The 27,381-nt window shown below is 41.1% G+C and overlaps 2 protein-coding genes across 2 annotated transcripts in view; one reads left to right on the top strand and one right to left on the bottom strand.

Annotated features, from left to right (window-relative positions):
• wdr4 (WD repeat domain 4) overlaps positions 1-9,664 on the bottom strand; it is a 14,313-nt gene extending 4,649 nt beyond the window's left edge. Inside the window, exons 1-7 of the mRNA XM_046053280.1 lie at positions 9,491-9,664; positions 6,101-6,166; positions 5,462-5,608; positions 5,205-5,361; positions 2,761-2,873; positions 2,537-2,597; positions 1,792-1,896 (exon numbers count right to left, since the gene is read on the bottom strand). Of these exons, the coding sequence (XP_045909236.1) occupies positions 1,792-1,896; positions 2,537-2,597; positions 2,761-2,873; positions 5,205-5,361; positions 5,462-5,608; positions 6,101-6,166; positions 9,491-9,573 (732 nt within the window). The 5' untranslated portion in view covers positions 9,574-9,664. The remainder of the gene's footprint in view (positions 1-1,791; positions 1,897-2,536; positions 2,598-2,760; positions 2,874-5,204; positions 5,362-5,461; positions 5,609-6,100; positions 6,167-9,490) is intronic.
• A 2,257-nt stretch (positions 9,665-11,921) lies between these two features.
• LOC123973965 (protein app1-like) overlaps positions 11,922-27,381 on the top strand; it is a 20,208-nt gene continuing 4,748 nt past the window's right edge. Inside the window, exons 1-4 of the mRNA XM_046054366.1 lie at positions 11,922-12,382; positions 12,582-12,636; positions 15,570-15,666; positions 26,425-27,358. Coding sequence (XP_045910322.1) covers positions 12,592-12,636; positions 15,570-15,666; positions 26,425-27,358 — 1,076 coding nt within the window. The 5' untranslated portion in view covers positions 11,922-12,382; positions 12,582-12,591. The remainder of the gene's footprint in view (positions 12,383-12,581; positions 12,637-15,569; positions 15,667-26,424; positions 27,359-27,381) is intronic.

Raw genomic sequence — 27,381 nt, 5'->3', positions numbered from 1 at the left:
AATTTTGGTGAGCTCTTGCAAATTGTAGCCTCTTTTTCCTATTTGTAGTGGAGATGAGTGGTACCCGGTGGGGTCTTCTGCTGTTGTAGCCCATCCGCCTCAAGGTTGTGCGTGTTGTGGCTTCACAAATGCTTTGCTGCATACCTCGGTTGTAATGAGTGGTTATTTCAGTCAAAGTTGCTCTTCTATCAGCTTGAATCAGTCGGCCCATTCTCCTCTGACCTCTAGCATCAACAAGGCATTTTCGCCCACAGGACTGCCGCACACTGGATGTTTTTCCCTCTTCACACCATTCTTTGTAAACCCTAGAAATGGTTGTGCGTGAAAATCCCAGTAACTGAGCAGATTGTGAAATACTCAGACCGGCCCGTCTGGCACCAACAACCATGCCACGCTCAAAATTGCTTAAATCACCTTTCTTTCCCATTCTGACATTCAGTTTGGAGTTCAGGAGATTGTCTTGAACAGGACCAAATGCATTTAAGCAACTGCCATGTGATTGGTTGATTAGATAATTGCATTAATGAGAAATTGAACAGGTGTTCCTAATAATCCTTTAGGTGAGTGTATGTTGAAAGAATTAGTGCTCAGTAAAGCATAGCATAGCTTTGAGCTAAATAAAGCTAATTGCTAATTAGTATAATACACAGTATACAGTTTAGGTCAAAGTATTGATGATGATGGCACTAGACAAAGAGTCAGAGGATCACCATTGTCATCATTATTCATCCTGAGGGGGAACATCAATGTGTGTCAAATTGTATGGCAATCCTTCCAATAGCTGTTGAGACATTCACCATCAATGTCAACCTGATGATGACGCTAGAGGAAAAGTCAATACACTTTTCTATTTTTTTTGACAAACCTACAAGAACATACTGTGACAATCTGACTTCCCATCATCTGTCAATTTAAGGAAACCACATTTTATCTGAACCATGAACGCAAAAAGTTGGCCACCAGGTGGCATTAGTGTGACGCTGACTAGAGCCAGAAAGCGGATCGGATGAATTGGAAAGGAAGTTTGGTTGTCTATATCGCCTTATAATTAATAGTTGTGTATAGTCTGTTCAAATTAAAAAGCCATCGGCAATAGGCACAGACTTGCGGACTCATGGACACGTTTCTGGAGCTGCCACTGACAGGAAAAGTGACTGACTAATGCTCTATTTACATGATGGTTCTTGCACCATTAACACTATTTCTTTTAGAGATTTAGAACTGTTCAGGTTATCCCCAGCTGGCGCTCAATTAAAAACAAATCTCTGAAGTTGTTCATTACATAGAGGAAAAATCCTCTGGACACCATACCTGAACCAAATGTCATGCAGTCCATGCAACAGTTGCTGAGATATTTCAATAAAAGCCAAAAGTGTCAACCTCATGGTAGCACCAGATCAAAAGAACGGGGATCACCAAGTCTATAGAGCCAGTTCATTGTTTTTACAGTGTTGTAGGGTAAAACACAATAAAAATGTGACTGATTATTTGTTGTTTTTTTATTTTACAATTTGCGATGATTCTTGATATGGGAATGACCATTTTCGTAACAATTATGATTTTCACTGAATAAATCACGATGATACGATATCTGTTGGGGTCAGTACCACACAAACATCTGGAGTACAGGATCTGTGGCCCGGGGCACCTCTGTAGCTCTACAGCACTTCATTATAATTGTATAATTACAATTATTATTAGCTGTATGCACACATTTTACCTTCATCAAAAAACTGCAGCTTCTGCAATATGGATATTTTGATTTATTGTGCAGCCCTACGCTGTGCTTACCTTCTGTTTGTCAGCCTCCGAGCTCGGTGTCTTTTCAAGGTCGTTAAGTTCCCAGCTCTGCAGCTTATGGCCAGTCTCATACTCCCACAGCTTAATGGTCCCATCCTGACAAACATATACGCTTCACATCACACTAAAACTCTGAGTCAGCTTTGGTATTATACCAAAGTTTACGTCAAAGTTTCTGTGTAGTTCAGTAGATCTTTGCTGAATTGCCCCAGTAAATTAATTTTTCTGGTTTGAGGTTCATGCAAGTTTCATTTGTAGCCTTGTTTTCTTAATCTGACTTGAAGAATTTGTTGATGTGAGATTTTTATCTCTACCAACTCAAACGAAAACAAAGAACAGAGAAGATGTGGTAACAACACAGCTATATTTACAGGGGTTTTGTGCAGTTGTATGAAGAAGTGGAAATTGCCTCATTTTTCTATACATTAGCTGGTCTTACTAGAAAACTTTGCAGTTCCTGAGCAGAGAATAAAACATCTGCCAACAATCAACAACTTGCTAAAAGTTAAAAGTTTCTGTATCGTCTCTGTTGGATTACATTTTGTGACAGAGTAGCAGCTACATGCTCTTTTACAGCTGATTCTGAAAACCTAGATGTTGGACTAGATGTGAAGCCACATCTCCACCCAAATCTTAATTTACTGTAGACTAAAATGGAGAACATGCAGCTCAGAATATTGATAAGTGGCCTGTGTGCATATGTGTGTTAATGTAACTTTGGTAAACGCACACGTACCCCTGATCCAGACAGCAGCCAGTTTGGATGACCTGATGGGACCAGCAGAGCACTGACAAACCTGAGAGAAAACAGTAATTATAAAATCAAACTTTAGGTATCCTGGGAAACCTCAATGAGCACACATACAGACTGTTCTTCACTTTAATTTGTGAACTGCAGTACTGTAGTGAAACTGTTAGTATATACAGTGTTTATTTCCCCTTTTGGGTTTAGTAACTCACTGTTTATGTCCCAGGCAGAAGGACTGGATGTTGTACGGAGAGTTCAGGAGGCTCACTCTAATCTTCTCATCACGGTCAGCTGTGATGATGTACTTGTCATCAGGCGACATGGTCTAAAGGACAGCAGAAGGGGGCATTCACTGTCACTCAACTACACAAAAGTAGTACATTAGAAGAGCCAATGGTGAGTCCAAGTTCATGAGAGGATCCGTATGAGGGAATGACATGTGGTAAAGTGTGATCTGAAACTAGAGCTGCAATGATTATTTGATGACTGTTAAATTAATCACTAACTATTTTTTGTTTGCATTTTTAAAGACAAAGCTTCTTAAATGTGAATATTTTCCAGTTTCTTTCCTCCTCTATAGACCAAACAACTAATCAATGAATCAAGAAAATAAACAGGTGATTCAACAATGAAAATAATCATTAGTTGTAGCCCTATTTGAAACATCCAGGTAGTACTTGAAAATCAGAATTTGACAGTACTTAGCTCAAGCAGATGAAAATTTCATCTCAATTTCATAGAGCTTGAAGGTTCATTCTTGTGCTTGGAAATAGGTTGGGAAAAAAAATCAATAAAACAGAACTGCAAGCAGTTGTAAGGGGGGCCCCGCGATGTCATTGCCTGTGCACAGCCGTCTTCAGATCACCTCACAGATGTTCAATTGGATTCAGGTCTGGGCTCTGGCTGGGCCATTCCAGAACATTAATCTTCTTCTGGTGAAGCCATGCTTTTGTGGATTCGGATGTGTGCTTTGGGTCGTTGTCGTGCTGAAAGGTGAACTTCCTCTTCATCTTCAGCTTTCTAACCGACGCCTGAAGGTTTTGTGCCAAAATTGCCTGGTATTTGGAACTGTTCATAATTCCCTCCACCCTGACTAAGGCCCTGGTTCCAGCTGAAGAAAAACAGCCCCAAAGCATGATGCTGCCACCACCATGCTTCACTGTGGGTATGCTGTTCCTTTGGTGATGTGCAGTGTTGTCTTTGCGCCAAACATACCTTTTGGAATTATGGCCAAAAACTTCTACCTTGGTTTCATCAGACCACAACACATTTTCCCACATGCTTTTGGGGGACTTGATGTTTGTTTTTGCAAACTTCAGCCATGCTTGGATGTTTTTCTTTGTAAGAAAAGGCTTCCGTCTTGCCCCCCTTACCCCATAGCCCATTCATATGAAGAATACGGGAGATAGTTGTCACATGTACCACACAGACAGTACTTTCCAGAAATTCCTGCTGTTCCTTTATTGTTGCTGTAGGCCTCGTGGAAGCCTCCCTGACCAGTTTTCTTCTCGTCTTTCCATCAATTTTGGAGGGACGTCCAGTTCTTGGTAACGTCACAGCTGTGCCATATTTTCTCCACTTGATGATGACTGTCTTCACTGTGTTCCAAGGTATATCTAATGCTTTGGAAATTCTTTTGTAAAGCAAAAGTACTTCTAAAACGACACATCGATGAACCGTTGAAATAATCTATAGAGGCTTCAAGTACTAAAATCACCGTTAGCTGCATTTTTAGTGTATTAACAGCTGCCAAAGTATATTTAGCTTATAGTTAGGGCTGGCTCAGTTGAGTCCTGTACCAACCGTCCTCCTCTCTCCTCCCCTCCATCTGTATGCATTCTTATCCCATTAACGCATGTTACTAACTCCATGTCTTCCCTCTCCCATAGTCTTGTGCTTTCTCGCCCCAGGGCTATGCTATGCTAACTTGGTCACAGTAAAGTATGACGACAGCTGGAATAAAGTTACATACATATGTTTTCTGAACTCACCAGGTAGTTCAACCTCCTCACTTTCTTTTCTCCCAGTAATGTCCAGTTTTTTCCGGTTTTTATATAAATATGAAGTCGTAGTCCGACAGAGTTAATGACGCTAACAACAACACTGGAACCGGATGTGCACGGAAGCTGCTGAGAAGCTCCAGTGAAGTGAAATCCCAAAAACTAAGGTAAAAAGCTAATTTAATAAAAGCAGTTTACTCCGAGATCCTCCCGTGAGTAAATGGCGTAGTTGTCAGAGCAGAATCCGACCAACTACGGGGGTTTATTTGTTCAAAGGTTGCAGCACTGCTGCCTGCTCCTCTCCCCCAAGTTTAGCAGCTCTCAGCCGGCCAGCAGATTTTCAATCGCCCGCTCTGCCTGGGCCTCTCTTCACATCGCTCTGAAGCCTAGGTGACGTACGGACAAACTCATCACTGATAGGCTATACTCAGCGTCATGCCAATTTCTCGCTTGAGTAGAAAATATTCAACTCACGCCGCCCAACAACAAAGGTAAACGAAATCTCGGCTCTACGCAGCTTTGCATGGACTTTGTATGTAAAGATCTCCGCCCCGAACGCTCGCTTCACTTTTGGTATGAAAGCACCATAACATAATCACACATATTGTTTTCAATTCTCCAGACTACAGTATTGATAGTTTTGCCCAGTTCCTTACTACAGCCAGCAACATAGACAGGTGGCCCATCTTCAGCTCGCCCTCCCTCTGCGGCTCCACCACTGAGAAGCAGTACACATCTCCTGATTTGTCAGCCACAAGCAGCTTGTCCTCAGCCTGGGTGAAGTGCAGGGAGGTGCACCTCCTCACCACCCACCTGTTTAACACACACACACACACACACACACACACACACACACCCCTGTCATTGCATTCACCTTGCATCAATATCTGTCCAATACATGAGTTTAAGTTACCTGATGCTGATACACTGCCATGAAGGCTCACAGTGAAACAGGACCAGCCTCTTGTTGTCATCAGTCAGCGCCACCAGCTTTCCAGATGGAGACACGGTAAAGGCAAGGATTTTATCACTTCCTGTTTCCTCCGAGGTACTGCCATCACTGACAACCGAGGAGACAAGCTACAGCTGTTAAAATTTCAATTTGTATTCATATCACAAATATACTCTTAATATTTCCATGTTTCAGATCTGTTCTCATCCTATTTTAGAGAGAATAAACTGGGGATTTCGCTAAACTGTTTTTTTTTTTTTATAAAACCTTTCCTTTTTGTACAGGTCATTCCGTCAGAAATCCCCTCACCCCTTTTTAACTCCCGACCTACCTAAAGACACATCATCTTCAGAAATAAATGAAACAGTATGGTGCTGATTATTGGAAGGCTTACAAACAAGGTATCCACGAAGTATAAGTATGCAACAATTTTTTTTAATAAGTTGCAGGATAGACACTTCTTTACAGCTCCTGAAGAAGTCATGTTGAGCCTGCTATTGGTTAAGAGACAGCACTTTCATTCACCTCAAATATTACTTCAGTTTTCCAAAACTGAAAATTAAAATGAAATTACATAAGGAGGCCGACGTTTATTTTTACCTGTTGTCATCCTTCACATTCTTTGGCTTCTTCTCAGCAGCACTGCAGTCAAACACGAATGGTTCTCTGCAATAAAGTACATAATGTTTTCAGTTTGGAGGAGTTCCTGCACGTTGCTGCATGACTTTAAAATGACTTTCTATTTTTAACCATCCACCTAGCATGAGCTCAGTTATTCATTTCTTTTCATGTCACTTCAATGACATTAGCACTGTCACCTCACAGCAAGAAGATTGTGGGTTCAAACCCCGGTTGCCTTTCTGTGTGGAGTTTGCATGTTCACCCCGTGTCTGCGTGGGTTCTCTCCGGGTGCTCCGGCTTCCTCCCACCATCCAAAGACATGCAGGCTAGGTTAATTGGTGACCCTAAATTGCCCTTAGGTGTGAGCGTGAGTGGTTGTTTGTCTATGTGTGGCCCTGCAATGGACTGGCGACCTGTCCAGTTGGGATTGGCTCCACACCACTCGGTGTGGTGAGACTGGGCAGTTTTCCACCCAGCTGCGAAACTTTTTATTTAATTGGACAGGCAAAAATTGTTTTAGGCGGGCTGTGATCATTTGGGCAACTTCCACCTACAAGAATCTTTATTCTTATTATCGTTATCTATGAAAACTGGATGAATTCCAGGCTCTGAAGGGGCAACTTTTTGTTACTCAACTCTGGCAACATTGATTGTATTGGCCTAATCATGGTAATATTGTGATTCAATTTGCCATCAATTTCTTTTCTCTCAGATAGCCGAGACGATCAGTCAGTGGATCCATTAGCCAACAAAACAAAATTGATCAGCAACAGTTTTGATATTTTGAAGTCATTTATTGAGCGAAAGTGTGAAAAATTCTATGGTTCCAGCTTCTCAAATGGAAGGATTTGATGCGTTCCTTAGTTTTATATTAAAGTGGGGCTGGACAATTAATTGAAAAGTAATCAAAACCAAAATTCAGAGCCTTTAACGAACGTCAGTTTACCATGTTGGTTATTTCGGTTATTTTATCTTATTAATATTTTCCCCAACTGTGTGTGTTCATGTACTTTCCCTTTAAAAACATACTATCGCTGTTGACTATACTAATAGTATATTATAAGTAGAGTTGTTCCGATTCCGATACCAGTATCAAAAATGCCTCCAATACTGCCGAAAATGCTGGCATCGGTATCGGCGAGTACTGGAGTCCAGGCACCGATCCGATACCACGGAATTTATTAGAAATAGGAATCTATTTACTGGTTAGCTCCGTGAGCTCTGACACAGTTCTTCTTTGCCGCTCTTAAAACAGTAATGTGTAAATCCCACAACACGGGGCGCAGTGTCAAAGACGCGCTTTTTGTAGTCCATCTTATGAACATTGTAATTTCATCACGGCAGGTCATGTCAGTAACATCCGTCGTCGCATAATTATGTTGCCTTGAAAAGAGCAGTCGGATTCTCTGAACCCCGCTGTTTTAGGAAAGGAGATTTTTTTTGACTTTTCACAGCCTTCGTGTCTTTGACTGAAAAGGGTAAATCAATTATCAAAACAGGTGCAAATCAATTGACCGACCAATCTTTTCAGCAGTCAATCAGACAATTCACAATTTAAGCCATGTCCATTTACCAAATTTCAGCAGTTCCCAGACCTTTTAAGCAACGCACTCCCCTTCTACATCTTGACTGGGCTGATGCACCCCCAGCCACATAGCCTTTTTATAGCCACACCAAAAGGCATGAAGTTTAAGCATTCACAAATCAGAACACATTTAACAAATCATTCAAGAGATTGCAACAATGCACTCTCACATTTGAATTAAACTGAAACTACACTGCAACAAAGTTACACACTTTTCAAGAGCAAAGAGGATGGGTGAGAGTGAGCAGGGTTCAAGTTATGTGGGAGCCAATGGGATAGGGCCGTACATATCGATTATTTTTCAAGTCGATTAATCTAACGACTAATTTTGTTTATTCTAAAGAATGAAAAGTTGCCTATTACTCGATTTACATACCAATTTATCCAAAATAAATATCAAAAACATGTCTAATCAATAAATCTATATCTGTCAATCATCCAGATGAAGCACATTAGAATAAAGACAGCAGCAAATCTTAAAATGAATCAAATTTCCTCTTCACTGATGTGTTGTGATAATAACAATTAATTGACATTAATTAGGCTACTTTACTTAAAACTCTAAATGTTTCTGACATGGATTCATTTCAATATTGAGTAATGCAGCATGATAATAAAAAGTATTTCTGCATCAGTGAACACCTGAAAGGACTCTCAGACTGTACAGACTGTCACAGATTGTCTGTAATTAGATTCAGCTGTTTTCTCGCTCATACGTGGCCGTTAAAGAAACAGAAAATATGAAACAGCCGATCGTTACATGACAGCGAGTAGCATGTAGCTGCGGTACCGGAGGCTGCAGTTTCAGGACCGGAACAGCAATTCCAGGACCCGTGTTTACTTTGATACTGCCAGCTAGCTGACTGGCTAGCTATGTTACTCTTTACAGCCCCCCGAAGCCAGTTACCCTCACCACAACCACCACCGAGTGTGTGCCTAAACCGAAGTTATTGATTATGTGCATGTCGACCGGTTAACCCTGTCTGCTAGCACCATGTGCGCAGTAACCCAGTAACTCTGTCTTTAATCAGCCACATGTTTACTACCATCATTCTCTGTTTCAGAGCTGTTCATATTGTCATATTGTATATACTGTATACCAAATCCACCTACCTCAAGTCATTACTCCTGCTCAAAATACTTGTACTTATTTATTCCAGCATGCTTTGCACTGTGCTTGATTGCACTGTGTACATGTATGCATGTATATGTACCTGTATATCACATCCACCTCCGACATGTACATACTCCTGCATCCTTTGCATTCTGCTCACTGCACTATTTGTCATTATGTCTGTATTGTTTGTGTTCATAGTGTGTATATTCGCGTTGTCTATTCTGAAGTCTGATTTTATTTTATTATAGTGATATTGTATTTTTGTATGAGTAAGCACATCATGAGCAATGTACAATCCTGAGTCAAATTCCTTGAATGTGTACACATACCTGGCAATAAAGCTGATTCTGATTACAAGTAATCGTTCTTGTAACTTAACGATCCTGAAGTCTAGTCCCGGTACTTTTGCACGCGGTGGGTATCAGAAGTGACGATACTCTTTCTACCTCTTAACTAAGACTGCACCAAACATGTGATGATGAAAAGACGAGAGAGCCACAGCATCACCAAATAAATGTGACAATTCCCCACGCGCGCGTCCCCACTCTGTCAAACCCTCTGGTGGATGGCCAAAGACTAGCTAGCTACACCGCTAGCCCGCGGATACAACCTTACCTGCTCTACACAATTCATAAACTACAAGGGAAACGTTTCAAGTGATTCAAACCTTGCCTGTTTGCTGTCAACTGCTACGAGTTTCTTGTCGCAGGTGAAAATACACCACTCTCCACTGAAGCCGACAGCAGCCATGACTGTTGTGTGTCTTTCATGCGACGCTAACCCACGAGGAAAGGGAGTACGGTCTATCTGCCTGCAGCCTCACAGTTTACACCACACGCCCACTTTCTTCTTCTTCTTTGAGGTTTGATGGCGGTTGGCATCCAACTTGTTGCATTACCGCCACCTACTGTATAAAATACTTTCCCCAGTGCAAACAACTTACAGAGACCACCCAAAGGATTCCCGTTCAATACATTGTCAGTTTTATGACTCGGACTTAATTGTCTGAGTTGATGTAAACCCTTCCCTCAGTGTAATGTCTATTTCTTCTCCTGTTATGTCCACAATGTCCAAGAATCTGCTTGCAGGATCCAACACCATCTTAATCCTTTCTGACTTGCTCTTCATTTCAATGGCACAATTTACCGCAATGGCAATAAATACCAGAAATCGCTTCTTGTCCATGCAGACCACATTCTGATCCTCTACATACCTTTTCCACTTGTTCCTCCTTTCTTTCCATTATCTTGGTAGCTTTGGCATACAACAGACCCACTTCCACTTAAATTTGACTCACTTTAATTTCTTTTATTCGTCTCAGACATTGTGCTGCAGGGTCATGATGATTTCCTGCACATTGTAGGCACTTTCCTTGCTGCTGCTCTTCTTCTACTCCTCTCTTTTACAGCTGTTCATCCCGCACCTCCCACATCTTCTTACTCTTCTACATACTGCAGGAACATGTTATATATTCCTGACAGCAGAAGCACCTAAGTGGAGCTCTTTCATACGGCCTCATACGGATTTCCTACTTGTGAGCGCTGAGAAAAATGTACTCCAACTTCGAGAGTAGCAGCTGAATTATATCATACAACAATGTCAGCGCCCATGGAAGCACACATTATAAATGGGAAACCATAACCTAAAAGGCAACAAAAAGTATATTTGCATGTATTTCAATTAAAACACTACATACGATCATATAGTAAAACCTGTTCTGCATGTAAATTGATGTAAAAATTTGTTAGCTGGTGACAATAAAGAATCTTCTCTGTACAGAAGTTATTGTTAAAAATGCCAAAACATTAGGAAATATAACCTATAACACTGACTGACTCTTGATGATTACCAACTGATGTATTTAGACAGGTACACAGTTACTTAGTAACATGGCTATTTATGTCAGTTGTTAGCATTTAAAAGGCCATCCTTTTATTTAAAATTAACACCAACGGCACTGCTGAGGGTGCAATTGTGTTTACACTTTGTCATGGTCAGCCATGTTTTTCATTCACTTTCAGCAGCAACACCATGCACCTGGAACACTTTTAGGTTGGATTTACTATGTTTGGTGCCTTTACTTCTTAACTTTATGTTGGTTTGTAATTATGAAGTACCTGTAAAGCTCTCTGCTTTTCACCGGTAGGCCTTCTTGTCATTGGCCCTAATTTATAAACATAATTTCTCTCGGCACAGATATTATATCTGGTATCATGGTGACTATCTAGTAGGTAAGGTCTGCTTCTACATGTAACAACAGAGCTATTCGTATAGTGAAGATATAGTGTCTACTCCATACGTCAGTTTTTACCGGTTTCAGCTCATTCATAGATTCTACCCCATTAAGTATTACATGAAGAGGTTTCAAAATGACATTGATCCTAACTGTACCTTCTGTGAGACTCATACAGAAACAATATTACATTTGTTTTGGCACTGTACTTTTGTAAAACAATTTTGGCAGGATGTATCTACATTTATTAATGATTATATATATCCAGGTTTCAGTTTATTCTGGCAGAATTTCCTTTTAGCAATGAAAAGCAACACGGCAACCTTTTATAATAAATTTTACATTGTTTATAGCAAAACTTTCATATACACAAATGCAAAAAAAAAAAAGTATTTATAGTCTTTGAGAAAGAAATTGAACTATTCGTTTCTCTTCTAACAAAAAGGCTCTGAAGATACTGATACATAATATCTGTAAGTCTTTCTGTGCTATTCTTTTTATGATATTAATTAATGTTTGTAGTTGTAGTCCCACTAACTATATGTACCTCTGTATATCTTATGTGTTGCATGTATCCTTTGCAATATTGCCTTTATATGTTGCCTTGTGAATACTTTTCTACTAAGAAAGTGGGAAAAAAAGCTCGCAGAGGCATGGCGGAGAGCTGGAGATTTCGTCGCGCGCAAATTACGTCACTGACACGCCCCCTCGAGAAAGAACACAATGTACTGGATGCATAACAGACAACTAACGTTCCTCCTAATATACATACGTGTAGCTTTCTAAACCTTAATGTAAAATGAATGTTTTCAAATCCTACAGCCGCGTTCCTGACGCTTCATTTCAGTTTCATTTCTAAAGCGCCGCCGCCAAAATAACAGCAGTTATCTCATTGCACTTTTCATACAGAGCAGGTCTAAGTTATACCCTAACGTTACTCTTTGTAATATTGTTTACAGAGATCCAACAATGCTCACCACGAGTAAGCACGTAAATCTATCAAATGTACAAACAGTTGGAAATATGAGTCAGTGAGCACTGAGCAGACCTCCGCAGATATTTACTACAGTCTTAACACATTCATAGTAACCGCACATCTATGTTCAGCATCTAAAAGCAGAATGTTAACAAATATAAGCTCCACAGACTTTAACAAACACACAAATGCACAAAGGACAATACATGCAGGCTTTGGTCGAGAAGGGGCGGTGACTGTCGCGAGCAAGTGTTGTATAAAAGGTGTTGAAAGCAGAGTCAGTGTGAGTGTCCATGCTGCTGGGAGCCGCTTCACTGACCACCGAAACACAACAGGCTCATTTATTAAAGGTAACAGCCAGGATCCACGTTTATTTAACACATACCCTGCATGCTTCTTTTTGTCTGCTGGGACAATGTTAGAATAAACCAGCTGATATTTTATAGCGGTTCTGTTTTCTTGCACGAAAAAAAGTACAGGTTGGAGATATTTGGACGTTGTTGTTGTTATTGCATTGATTTATCGTGTATTTATTGATGCACACTACAGTTACCGAAATATGGCGGCTTCCCTGCTGAGGATAGGACGACTGGGCTGTGTCAAGGTAATGTATACTTTATTTTCGTGCTGTATTGGAAATGCCGTCAATAAATTGGTTTGGACTGTGCTGTCAGTTGTTTGTCCTTTTGAATATGACCCAGAAAAACGTTATTCAGTCTCTGAAGATAGCAATAAGCTCAGCTTCATGCTATTTAAATGAAAGCAAATGTAAACATGAATTAACTTTCTGAATTGCGACGCTTGAAACACAAACTTGAAGCTGTTCTTGCAGGATGTTGGTTAATGTTAGCAGAGTCCTGTCTCAGTAGAACAGGCTTAAACCAGACACAGGCCTGGCAGCTGAAGCTCCTACTGAACTGCTGAGGAATTTGACTTTCTGAGTACAGGTGGTGTTAACATGGAAGTTGTGGTTCATCGTGATATGAAGCATATATGACCATGGGCATGTTTGTGCAAGGCTACAGAGCCTCCACCAGTATCAGTCAGTAATTACACTGTACATGCACAACAATGTTACTGGACATGTTTACTTGGAAGAGTCTCTTTTGTGTTATGACTGAATTTAAGTCAGTGCAAACCATAGGCCTACTGTGCAGTCAGACATTTTTCAGACCCACAGAACATTATTTTAAATTCTCCACAAGTTTCAAAATAATGATGCAGCCACAAAAACATAGTTCTGATTTTTTTTCACTCCGTATCAACATTTATACTGTAGTGCTGAAGATGATGTATACATTGATAACGTAAGATGGTGTAGAATAAATAAAATATTTTTTCCAATCTTTAAAGTGAGGGGGGAGGCAAAACTAAATGTCATCGGTCTAAAATTTTCTTGACCAAAGTTACACTATTATGCTGTGAGCTCAACAATTTCTGAACACCTGTTTCCTACATGTTTGTTTTTAAGTTTATTTAAATAGGGACAGATACAAAAACCTAGATGAACTTTGACAGACATCTGATGTGTGTATCATAGTGTTTTTAGCTAAAGCTAATTCACGGCACTTGTCCCTAGTAGGGCTTTTTGATTTAAAAAAAATACAGTTTAACAAAACAAAAATAAAGTACAGTGGAAGAAAATAACAAAGATAAAATATATACAAGTTGGGCAATGTTTAAAGACTAAATATGAGAGCAGTATTGTTCCTGAATTGGTAGAGAATTCCATAATTTTGCCCCTTTTACTGAAAAAGAAGCCTGGGCAAATGATGTTTTTCGAAAAGGGATACTACAATTGCCTTTTGACGCTGATCGGGTGATGGATCTGGTACTTTGCTGTCTTGTTGTTGTTTTGCAAAGTGGTGGTGGAGCAGTGTCATTTTAAACTGTATGAGAGAGTGTTAGAACCTGCTTTGATTAACCTCAGTGTTGACCCTGTAGGACTCCCACCCCACCTAAAGACACATCATCTTCAGAAATAAACGTAACCGTATGATGCTGATTATCGGAAAGCTTAAACAAGGTGTCCACGATTTCACTACTTCTGGTCCAAATTAAAAAGAATGCAAATTAGGTGATTTTTCTCAAAATCTCTTTCCTTTTTCAATATGTTGCAGGATAGATACTACTTTACAGCTCCTGAAGAAGTCCTGTTGAGCCTGCTATTGGTTAAGAAACAGCACTTTTGTTTCACCTAAAATATTACTTCAGTTTTTCCATTTGTTTATCATCCCATGGCTGAAAATTAAAATGAAATTAAGGAAGCCCAAGTCAGCAAAAATGTGTCACCAGTTAACTGGGGGTAGTTGTCAGCTGGGCCAGATGCCCGCAGGTCCTCTCGCATATTTTTACATTTCTTTCAATGCAACACAAGTACCGATAATCCTATACAGAGTACAAGAACATGTGACATAGGCGGTGGACATAGTTATTATGCTCTTGGCAGAAGTCTGCACTCTGATAACATACTGTCTGATGGCTGAATTGTATTCTCTCATTTATTAAGGACAACGATTTGTATTTCAATAATCAATAGAAAATATTTCCATCATGATCGGGATGTCTTGGGAAAGTAAATTATGAAGAAGGCAGGAAGTTCATTTGAACCTGAAATTGCTTCAGATCACCAGACACCCCCATACTGAGCCACCAGTCTCTGGCATACTGAACTGCAACATAACCTTTAATTTCTTCAAAGGTCAGGACAGGTCTAGTGCACAGTCCACCTCGAACAGCAAAAAAGTGTTTATCATAAGCTCATTATTTTCAAGACAACTTCTGAGGAACTCTCATGAGGTTATTTACAGAGGGAGTATTATTGATAAAATACATGATGGAATTTGAACAGAGATCAAGCACCGGAGGGCTTCATTTGCTTAGCAGCAGTTTAAGATAGCTTTGTGTCGTCTTGAACAAAATCAGAAAAGTCAGTGGGGCTGGCCCAAATACATTTTTCATTTATTTTTATTTTTTGTGAAGCTGCGCTAGTAACAACAGTGAATATTCAAAGCTTTGGGGGTGGGGCTTAACATTCACACCACACCTATGATTGATAGATGGATCAGAGCAGTTAGATCAAAAATGAATATTTGTTGAAGGGATTTGATAATGAGCCGGGGAAGAGCGAGGTAGAGTGGAAGACTAGATGCTGCAGATTCGGTTTGGTGGCTGGTGTGCAGAGCAGAGGCAACTATAGCTGAGAGACCAGAGTGCGGGAGGCAGAGTAGGTCCGGAGCAGAATACAGGATTAGTTTAGCAGAGCGGGGGTCCAGGTAGAGCTGACGGGATGAGTGCTATTTTTAGTAGTGGGACTACTACTAATAATAATAATGAGATAGCGGCAACGATTTCATTCATTCACTGTTGCGTCTCGATGGGAAAAACTTTCCAGTTCTGCAGGTCAGTGATATTGAGCAAGCTGCATAAAGGACAAGCAACTGGCCCGTTATGAACATGCCCATTTTGAACGGGCTTAAGTTACTGCTCTTTAAGGGTGTGTGTGTGTGTGTGTGTGTGTGTGTGTGTGTGTTACAGGCTGACAGCTGGAGGACTTTCAGTAAAGCACCTGCAGCTGTATCCCTTAGCACAAAATCTGGGGGTTCCAAGAAGTCGTCAAAAAAGAACAACTCAGGTAGGTTTCAGAGTGCTACTGTCACAACATGTGGCTGAGCCTGTGTCAGCTCTTGAAGCTTGCGCTGATCCAACTATAAAACTGTACAAATGCCATTGATCTGGTCGGGGAAGAAATCTGTCAGGCTTTAATGTAGGTGAAAATTGTAGTTGGAAGTTATTTAACAGTACTCTTTAACATCACTGTTAATTGCTAATGTAACATTACTGTAAGTTTTTGCCCGATTTTGTGTTTGTTTTGGAAGAATTGACTTAACTTTGTAATGGCCAAAGGTATAAATCTAAAAGTAGTGCTCTAGTGCAACAATTTAGCGGGTACTTATCTGCTCCCTACGGGCAATTAAGACATGATGTTGTCTACAGAAGACACTATAATGAGATCAGTCGTTTGTCTCTTGTCTACAGCACTGCTCCATTGTGGACTGTGTCCCTGAGCAAGACACTTAACCCCTAGTTGCTCCAGAGGTGTGCAACTTCTGGAGCAACTAGGGGTTAAGTGTCTCTGGACATATATAGCAATTGTAAGTCGCTTTGGATAAAAGCGTCAGCTAAGTGATTAAATGTAATGTTGCAGACATAAAGTGGCTACAGTTAGCAGCAGCTGGCATCTAAAGTAACTGCTAATAACATGTAAAGTTATCTGTCCATCAGGAAATAGTGTAAATCAAAGAGTTGAAAACATTTCCCTTTCCTTCATAACTGTAAAATCACTTTCTACAAGACAGAATAAACAACATCCAGCTCTAGCTTGAAGGAAGGACTACTCTGTGTTGTGTTGGATGGTGGGGCTGAGAGCGGTGTATTCAGTATGTGTTCAGTGGGCGGGGCTGTCTATGACGTCATGACGGGAGACAAATTTAAACAGTGTGTTTGTACACACATTTACTGAAAGACTGAGCAGGAGGAACAGAGAGTTGGTTTTTGTCATAGTTTGAGGGGTCGACACACCGGGGATAAAAATTTCTGTTAAAGACATGAAAAATACTCATTTCCATTCAGTCACATGAGGCTGATAATTACTTAGTGTGGCCTTGATGCGTTACATCATTTTTGTTTCCCCTGAAACATTTGTTTAATAAATCATTTCCAGTGTTCAAAAGACGCCATGATTGTATTATGGGTTATTCAAAATATCAATAAAGAAAACATGCTGCTCTGCAGCGATATCTGTGAGCCTTTATTAGTATCAACACAGTGCACAAACATACACAAAACTCAATCGGAGGAAAGGACCCATTTCTTTCCTTGTTTCTTCTCTCCTTGCATGTTTCTTTGCCCCTCGATCCTCAGTGGGAGGGACTAAAGCTGCATTTTCACCAAAAGTACTTTTAGTCCCAGGATCTACCTTTCAAGGAACTAAAAGGTTCCTTCAGCCCATTGTTGTGCATTTTCTGACCTTCGAAGATTAGACAATTTAACTAGCTGACGTATGTTATTACTCTGATGTACACCATACAAAGCGAAGGACATGGATCATTGTTTAATAATCCCTATCGGTGAGCAAAATGTGTGTGTATATATGAACATAAGATCTGTTTGGAATATAATGGAAAAACAAAATGCTTGACCACTAAAAATAGCTTATTTTGTGTGTGGGGAGACGCACGATTAAAGTTAGTCATAAATTTAACTAGAACTGCAAGCAGTTGTAAGCGGGGTCCAAGCCCCCCTGGCCCCACGGAGGGCGCACGAGTCGACACGGCGCTCCGCCATGGCGCTCCTCCACGGCTTGGGGGCCCGTGGACAATAAACGGCCAGACTTTGAAATGAAAGGGACTTGCGGTTATGGAGATGTAAAATGAATGGATGTCTATGGGAGCGTTATTTGATATGCAAATAATCACGCCATCTAGAGGCCGACTGACACCAAATTTTGCACAGCTTCTCAGGGGTATACCACATAAGGTCGTCAAGTTTGGTGTTGATCGGCCATTCCAAACCAAACATATGACATCACTTCCTTTTTTTTTTTTTTAGCTATTTGCGCTAATGTTTGTTAGCTTATAATTGGAACAGTTTTTTTCACATATCGATCTGGGGAGCCTGTATCACCTTGGTCCAGAGATGGTCCGTGCCAAGTTTGGTGTCGATCGGACTTGCAGCTTCGGAGAACTTAATAAAAATAGGTTCACGATTTTGCAGGGAAAAAAATTATAGGTGGAAATGGGCGTGGCCTATACAACGAGATTCAGCAGGATCTCCCGAACGCATGGATATCCGATTTTGATATCCGCCTTCATGAACGGGAGTTCCAAGACCAAACGCATTGACCTTGCTTATAGCGCCCCCTAGTGGTTGAAGTGTGAAAATATTATTTGAGTTACGTGTAGTGAACTGGACCTACCCTATGAGTTTTGCATCCCTAGCAGTTACCGTCTAGGCCGCAGTATCAGTTTTATGCACAGAAGAAAAAATGGTATATAAAAAAATAAATATAAATCTGAGCGAAAACAATAGGGTTCCCAGCTCCACTGGTACTGGGAACCGCGATGCCTTGCATTCGCGGGTTCCCAGCCCACTTCGGGCTGGGGACCCCTAATAACAAACTGGATAAAGCCAACAAGTTCATTAAAGAACTCCTGTACAGAGAAAGAAACATCATTTTCTGTCATTAAAACATTATTAACTAAAAGCTGAACTCCATCAGCTGTTATCTGTAAACACACAGCAGGACTATCTGCACACTGGCTGCTGTTTCCTAGCTGTAAATATAATGTACAATCTCAATCAGACATCAGCGAGAATTGTGCTATATTCAATTAAATTTTATTTATATAGCGCCAAATCACAACAACAGTTCTCACAGTGCTTTTCATAAAAGAGCAGGTCTAGGGAGAGGGAGGGGGAGAGAGAGCAAGAGAGCATGAGCGAGAGAGAGCAAGAGCGAAAATTTGGTGCCACTTGTGCTTCTGGTCTGATCTGGCTATTTTACAATCAAATATTCCTTCAAACAGCTAAAGGATAAATTTACCCCAACAGTCACCCTGCTTTGTTTATTCACCTTAAATTGTAAATGTTTACACACATAAATCTGATGCTCATGTAAATAACTGCCATGTAAACATAGTCTATTATTTATTTATATCTTAATTAGGTTTATGTTTGTTATGCACCAAGTCACCAGAGCAAATTCCTTTATGTGTAAGCTTTACTTACTACAGCTTTACTGCCAAGTAGAGCTTGATTAAATGATTAAAACACAAACATGTCAGTATTTTAGAGGTAGTCTTCATTGTCATCCTTACCTTTTTTTTTTTTTTTTTTATGAGAAATTACACTTTCTGTCATAACATTGTCCCTTAAAAGATTTTTTGTCATCTTTTACATATATATCACATTTCCGTTCCATTGTATTGTTAGGAAACTTCACCTGTCAGTCTTAATATGATGAGCAAAATCCAAAATCATGCCAACCACTAGATTGCTCCTGTTTGCTAGCGTCACCTCTATAAAAGAAATAGGGTGCTGAGAGCATGTAGAGAAAACTGGACCCATCATTCCTTTTACAGACACAGGATAGGAAAGTGTATTCATTCAGTGTTTTGTTTTTTTTTTTTGGAAAAGGCCATCGATGTCATTGTCTTTCGATGTTGTTGTCTCTGAAATGTTGGACTTGTTTTGGGTAAACTAGGCTACTGACTTTGATCCGTTAAACCAATAGTATTTAATCTGGCAGGCTAACGTTGCAGGTGGTTTGCAGGCAACAAACTGGGACTAACCGTGCAGGTAGATGGTCTCACTTCTAGCCTTCTTAATGTATCCAAGCGTGTGCCCCAGGGGTCAGTGCTGGGACCACGCCTATTTATGAAGAGGCAGTGTGAAGATATAACTTGAAAACCTAAAAGCCTCCTGCTATATCAGCTCACAGTGGCTATCCCAGGGAGAATGAAGGTGGATCTTGAACTTTGAATCTGTTGAGGAAACAAAGAATGGAAATTAGGAGTAGGTCCCAATATTTCATACATTACATTTTGAGAACCAATGTTTATTGTGTGTAAACAAACTATTACGGCACAAGAGTTCTATTTCATTCTCAGATTAGCAATATAAAACCCCAGCTGTACTCTTGCACCATTGTCCATTGAAAGAGAATTTAAAGCATTGAATGGTAGAGTTGGATATCATTAAAAATTTTACGATACCAGTACCCTAATGTGATACCGATACCAATAGACATTCGATACCTTGCATAAATGACAACTGTTGAAGCCATAGTAGTTTATTTGGTAGCCTAAAATTATTTTATTGTTGTTATGGACAAGCAAGGAGGTCTATTTCTTTTTTTTCAAATAACTGATTTATAACATATTGGGAAATTGTATCGGATTGCTTCTCATCCTACTTGGGTCATGCTCAGACAGAACCACCTAAAGGGGGCACTTACAGCCTGTGGAAACCCTAAATGGACCTCTGTGAAAACAGCCAAAAAATCCAGGAAGAAGAGCAAAACTACAGGGGATGAAGAAAAGAAGGTCAAATGCAACAACATTGTGATTCCATATGTGTCTGGAGTATCAGAGAAACTCAGGGATGTTGTGTTTGTTGAAAATCCTCCTGTGTTTTTTAAACCCAAGAACACACTAAGACAGATACTGGTACACCCCAAAGACCGCACACCCAAACACAAGAAAAGCAATCTAGTGTATGCGGTCCAACGCAGTGAGGAATGCACAGACCTGTATATTGGGGAGACTAAAAAAACACTATACAAATGCATGGCTCAACACAGAAGGGCCAACTCCTCAGGTCAAGACTCTGCAGTCTACTTACATCTGAAGGACAGAGGACACTCGTTTGAGGACCACCAGGTGCACATTTTAGACAGAGAAGATGGATGGTTTGAAAGAGGTGTCAAGGAAGCCATCTACACCAGGGTCGAGAAGCCGTCATTGAACAGGGGAGGGGGTCTACGCCACCACTTATCCCCCACTTACAATGCTGTCCTTTCATCACTTCCCAGGAAACTCAACAAACGTAACCTATTGGCCTCAGGTGAAGATGCCAACGATGGTCGTTCAGTCTTGGCCTCGAGTGTTCTAACGACCATGACTACTGTCGTTACCACAACCAGGAGCACGCACTAACAAACCAACGGTATCAACGATTCTAGCTAACGATCCCACTGAGGTTAAATAGCTGAGTTTCCCTGCCAGTCAGTCAGAACTGAAGAAGTCCTTTGGATGAGGGACGAAACGTCTTCCAGTATCTTCAACCAAGTCCAGTTGGCTTGACTTTAACCTTCTTTGGATAACTATGACCTGGATGACTGAGAACCTTCACAGACGTTTAATAGATATGATGGAATAAAGTGATAGGTGACAAGTGATGAAACCAACAGAAAGCCAGGCTTGTGGTGATAAAATTGCATCAGTGACAAACATGCCTGAAACTGCAGCTGAATGTGAGCTGTTAAAATTATGCATGTACTTACAAGCAGGTGCAGTCACATAAAGGGGGGAAGGAAAAAAAAAAAGAGCCGTGCCCTTCTTTCTGAGTGTTACTTGCGTGTTTGGCTGCAAGCAAAACTTTACGAACAGTAATTTTTTGCTGCGATCTATTTATCAAATAGATGAAATGAAGTACTGGTTTGACTGGAGATGATACTGCTTGATACTGGACTGTTTCGGTCGATACCATAAAGTTATCGAGTAGCAATACCCATCCCTATTGTGCACATCTTGCTGCAGTGGACACTGTTGAGACGAAGAGGAGCACAACATAATTAATCCCCTCACTCATTGCCATTACTGCTTAAGTCCAATGAAGTGCTCACCCAGACCCAGGCTGCTGGCTCCTTTTTATCTCAGATGATCTACTCTGTTGACACAAAACTTTAATATATTAAATAAACTGGATGGTCTGAGATTAAGATAAAAGTAATAACAGAACAGAAATATGGAGACAGAAAATAGGAAGAAATAATGGCAATAGTATAACTTCTGCCCTTGTGGTGCAGTGTCATCTAACTCAAATTCATCCTCAGTACTGCTCCATGGAATATAGTTTATTTCTGTTTACCATTTTATGATTGCTTTTGAATACTGTATATTGTCTGCTATGTAGCAGAAGAGTTACAAACCACATTTCATTTTATAACTCTGTTGCACTGTTCTTTCTGTGATAACTAGTTTGACACAGCACCTCCCCATGATGCTATCAATAGTTTTGGGGACTATATACAGTATAGAGAAAGCACTTCCTCTCCAAACTTAAAGCTATAGAGGATGGATAAGCGTCTTAACATAAAATAACTGTAGTGTCACTTGATGACACTACAGTGATGCACCTGATCACTTGATGATTATGTGGGCTGGGGATTGTGAGGATGCACAGCTTCAAAACAAGCTGAAGCCCAAATTTGTGGATGTCTTCTGCTTGTTATTTAGTGCTAGAGGTAGAAACAGACAGTAGATGGTGAGAAATTCTAGCAAAGACACGGGCTGTAACATTACAGGTGAAACTCGATATCTCAAGCCTTTATTTGATATCATTTCGATGATTATGGCTTACAGCTTATGGGAACCCCAAAAGGTTCAGTATTGTAGGTTCAAAGTGTCACACTCTAATCAGCTAATTAATCCAAAACACCTGCAAAGGGTTCCTGAGCCTTTAATTGGTCTCTCAGTCTGGTTCAGTGGAATTCACAATCATGGGGAAGACTGCTGAGCTGACAGTTGTGCAGAAAACCATCATTGACACCCTCCACAAGGAGGGAAAGCCTCAAAAGGTAATTGCAAAAGAAGTTGGATGTTCTCAAAGTGCTGTATCAAGGCACATTAATAGAAAGTTAAGTGGAAGGGAAAGGTGTGGAAGAAAAAGGTGCACAAGCAGCAGGGATGACCGTAGCCTGGAGAGGATTGTCAGGAAAAGGCCATTCAAATGTGTGGGGGAGCTTCACAAGGAGTGGACTGAGGCTGGAGTTACTGCATCAAGGGCCACCACACGCAGACGGGTCCTGGACACGGGCTTCAAATGTCGTATTCCTCTTGTCAAGCCGCTCCTGAACAACAAACAACGTCAGAAGAAAAAAAGAACTGGTCTGTTTCTCAGTGGTCCAAAGTCCTCTTTTCTGATGAGAGCTAATTTTGCATCTCATTTGGAAACCAAGGTCCCAGAGTCTGGAGGAAGAATGAAGAGGCACACAATCCAAGATGCTTGAAGTCCAGTGTGAAGTTTCCACAGTCTGTGTTGGTTTGGGGAGCCATGTCATCTGCTGGTGTTGGTCCACTGTGCTCTATTAAGTCCAGAGTCAGCGCGGCCGTCTACCAGGATATTTTAGAGCACTTTATGCTTCCTTCAGCAGACGAGCTTTATGGAGATGCTGGCTTCATTTTCCAGCAGGACTTGGCACCTGCCCACACTGCCAAAAGTATGACCATGGGATTACTGTGCTATTTAATATCCTTAGATTTTGAATTTGGGGTTTTCATAAGCTGTATGCAATAATCATCGAAATTATATCAAATAAAGGCTTGAAATATCTCACTTTGCATGTAATTAGTCGATATAATATACTAGTTTCACATTTTAAGTTGAATTACTGAAATAAATTAACTTTAGCACGATATGCTAATTTTTCGAGTTTCACCTGTACGTCACACATCACTGACTTCTACACATTGAAACGAGCATCACTTGCAAACAAATAAAAATACAAATGAGCATGCAGCCAAAATAATAAAAGGAAAAACTACCCAATGAAAAGCGATTGTTATATTCATTAGACAAAACTAGCTAATGAGAAATGGATGCAGGCCATATTCAACCAATGGGTGCATGATGCTAGCTAGCTAACGCAATGCTAGCTAACGCTACCTTTAACGTTACACTGGTAAGGTTGCCGCAAGTTTGAACAACACATAGCTATATATTAAAACAAGTTGCTTTACAAGCATTTTCCAACAACATTAATACTTACCCTCACGGCGTTCATTGCATACAGTCCACAGCCGAGCGGCACTGCTTCCATGCCGTTTTTTTGTTGTGTGAACAGCGGTGCTCAATGCAGCCAAACCTGATTGGTTAATGACTGTCAGCATCTTAGCGTACTATTTGTTCGTCTGCTATAGTAGGCTGCTGTGTTTTCCGGTAAATTTAACAAACATTAAAGTATGATTTGGGGAATTGTGCGAGAATTTTGAGTGGCAACAAACTGAATTGGATTAAGAATAAAACAATCTTCACCACTTTAAAAATTTGGGTCCTCCCTTGATTGGGATCATTATTTTCTAAAACCAAAGCAGCTAACCCGGCCTCGGCCCACCGCCTATGTACACGCACAGGTTGTTCAAGGCACTACTCTTTGAGTTTCTAAAAAACACAAAAACCCTGTTTTTCTACATTTGTTTGGGGCTGAACCAGATACAGTGTCGAAGGCAGGATTCCGTTCATTCCTATGAAACCTGTTTATAAAGCTAAAAAAGTTCAACTTCGAGTGACCCAGGTATATAGCCCCTTCTTTCACAATAGCTGCATTTCCACCAAGTACCCAGGAATTTTGGTCCCAGGATCTACTTTTCAAAGAACTAAAAGGTTCATTGTTGTGTTTTTCTGCCGCTCTAAAGACCTGCGAAGATTTGGCAAATTGACCAGCCGACATATACGGCATACAAAGCGATGGACAGGCATCATTATTTAGCAACCACAATCGATGAGCTGACCCCAAATAGTTGAAGATTCGGTACTTTGATGGGCGGAGCCTGAATCGACTGTAAGTCTCATAGTCGAAGCTTCGCAGCAAAACGCGGATCATGCCATTTAGGCAATAAAGGGGTGCTCTACGTCTGATTTTACCTGGAACTACCAGTTTTCCCCCAATAACTTAATATACAGCCTATTACAATATACATTTCCACATATAATGCTGTAAATAAGAGTGTGAAATCAAAGAAGCTTTTAATAATAAGTGTGTGAATAAATCCATAATTGTAACCCTTAAGGAGGAGGGGTCAGTGCGCATGTGTGAGCGTAGCATGTATGTGTGTAGTGGCAGAAGAGGAACACTTGATGAAGAGACGGAGCCTCAGCTTCGCCAGTGTTGCGCCGAGTTGTCCGCACCTTGCGGGATGTTTGGATCATTTATCACCATTGATGAACCACACAAAGAATATTATATTGTTATTAAACAGTAGCCTACTTGAAATAGACCCGCGAGGAAACACGATGTGCACGTGGCGGTCGGCCGCACAGCACGCACGCAAAACTCACTGCGCAAGACTGGTGAATGGCAGGCGAGCAGAGAGAAAAGGTTCAACAATAATGGGCCTTCCAGACAGACTGCAATGACCGCACTGCTGCGAAACCCATTATTTTCAATGGCTTGCGCCGCGCCACGGCAGTTTGTTGCTGCGTCAAGCAAAGCGCAAGCGCAGCACAGTGCACTGCTTGGCGACCTCGCACCCTGCAGTCAAAGTTCAAAATAGTTGAACAAACTGGATAAAGCCATCACGTTCTTAAAAGAACTCCAGTACAGAAAAAGAAAGAAACAAAATCGCAGCAGTTTGGAAAGTCATTAAACATTTCCAGCTGACGAGCTGCAGATCAGCTGGCAGCACTCACGTCTCAGGCTGACATTGGCGAGACTTGTTTGCTATCTGACTATTGATTTTGATTTATTGGTTTGCAAACAATGATGAAAAAGAGAGGAGCAACCAGTAGCCTCTACTCCCCCATTCAGAAATTCACTGCAAGGCAAGCACCCCTCCCCCAAAGTACTGGTACTTTCGTAAAGTACTAGCCCCTCAAGCAGGGTCAATTTTGGGGTACAATAAAGACCCTGGAACTAAATTTAGACCCTGGTCCCTGCGGTGGAAACGCAGTTGGTTCCTCCAAAGGTTCCTAGTTGTGGGGTATAGTTCCCATGGTGGAAATGCAGTTTATGTAAGTCTATGGGGGAAAGTATTTCGGGGCCAGCCTGCATCATATGACAGCCCCGGAAGTTGTAATTCCATGGAAGGGCCACTGTGTCAAACTGGCTTACAGATACTTCCTAAGGGCTTGTTAACGGCGTCTCACAAGCCCCTCAACAGGCATCGGGGACAGTTTTAGAAAAAGAGACAGGAGCCTTAAACCAGACATAGGATGAGCTTAGGGGCTGTTTAAAGGGCTAGTGTAAGTTAAATAAGGATTATAATAATTTTTAAAACTTTGAATTCTGCAAAGCTACATTAGAGGTATCACTAGTGTATATAGAGCTAAAAATAATGGGTCCCCTTTAAGCATTTGCAGGATTTGGCATATATGGAATATTTGTGTAATGTATAATGTGTTTTGCTTGGTGTACAGTATGCTTAGGTTTTTTAAGTGGATGACCTTGGTTAGACAGACGTTAGCAAAGGTTCACTGCACACAGGTGATTGAGAGGAAAGTCCTTAATGCTGTACATAGGTAGATCCATGTTTTATAAAGTAATGATTGCACCACATTCATCGTTCCTTTCACAGGATTTTGAAGACTATTTCACTGACTAACTGCTGACAGCTGACCAGTGTTACTGTGTTTTAGGTCTTTTTGATTATATTAGATTCCATTTATCTCAGTATGAAACAGTTATGGTCAAGGTTACTGTTGTTCTTTTCTCTTTGTTTTCTTGAAGCTTTTCTATAATACATTTGCTTGTTTTCCTAACTCATAGGCTTGTAATGTTTTTCAGAATTTTCAGATACCTTTTGGATTTCATATTTGACATTTTGTTATTCAATCATACACAAATGTTTTAAAATAATGTATTTTGTCTGCTTGCCTTCCTCCTTCATCCTAGACAAAGACAAGGCTAAAACATACTTCGATATAGAGAAACTTGTCCAGCACAAGTCATATGAGTTTCCCAAGAATGAAGTTTCTCCAGCGGCAGCAACCGCTGCAGCCGCAGAAGCTACAGCAGCTGCAGAGCTCAGACCCTCTGCTGCTGCACCTGAGGCAGTGGCAACCACCCCTGTGGTAGACACCACTCCCATTACTGAAGTTATCCCCAAACCTGTCTCAGCAGCTGAAGCTACACCCATTTTTGAAGCACCTCCCGCTGTCGAAGCAGTCTCTGAATCTGCCCCTGCATCTGTAGTTGAAGCTGGCGCTGAAGCAATACCAATGGTTGAGCTTGTTGCAGAAGGGGTTGCTGAAGTTGTACCAGTGGTTGAAGCCAATGCTGAAACTTCAGCATGTATAGCTGAAGCCGCTGTCTCTGCAGCTGAAACGGCAGCCCCAGTTATTAAAGCTCCTGCAGCTGCAGCTCCTGCTTTTGAAACCGCTCCAACTCCTAATGCTGCTCCAGCAAAACCTCCTGTTGAAGCAGCCCCTGAAGCAACAGGTGCTAAAGTTCCTGTAGAAGCTGCACCTGAAGCCCCTGCTGCAGAAGCTGCACCACTTGTAGAAGCTGCCCCTGAAGCCCCTGCTGCAGAAGCTGCACCACTTGTAGAAGCTGCCCCTGAAGCCCCTGCTGCAGAAGCTGCACCACTTGTAGAAGCTGCACCTGAAGCCCCTGCTGCAGAAGCTGCACCACTTGTAGAAGCTGCACCTGAAGCCCCTGCTGCAGAAGCTGCACCACTTGTAGAAGCTGCACCTGAAGCCCCTGCTGCAGAAGCTGCACCACTTGTAGAAGCTGCACCTGAAGCCCCTGCTGCAGAAGCTGCACCACTTGTAGAAGCTGCACCTGAAGCCCCTGCTGCAGAAGCTGCACCACTTGTAGAAGCTGCCCCTGAAGCCCCTGCTGCAGAAGCTG

This window comes from Micropterus dolomieu, linkage group LG07 (genome assembly GCF_021292245.1).
Source record: "Micropterus dolomieu isolate WLL.071019.BEF.003 ecotype Adirondacks linkage group LG07, ASM2129224v1, whole genome shotgun sequence".
NCBI classification, from domain to species: domain Eukaryota; kingdom Metazoa; phylum Chordata; class Actinopteri; order Centrarchiformes; family Centrarchidae; genus Micropterus; species Micropterus dolomieu.
The sequence above is the reverse complement of the archived record's forward strand: the minus strand, read 5'-3'. Positions and strand labels throughout refer to the sequence as shown.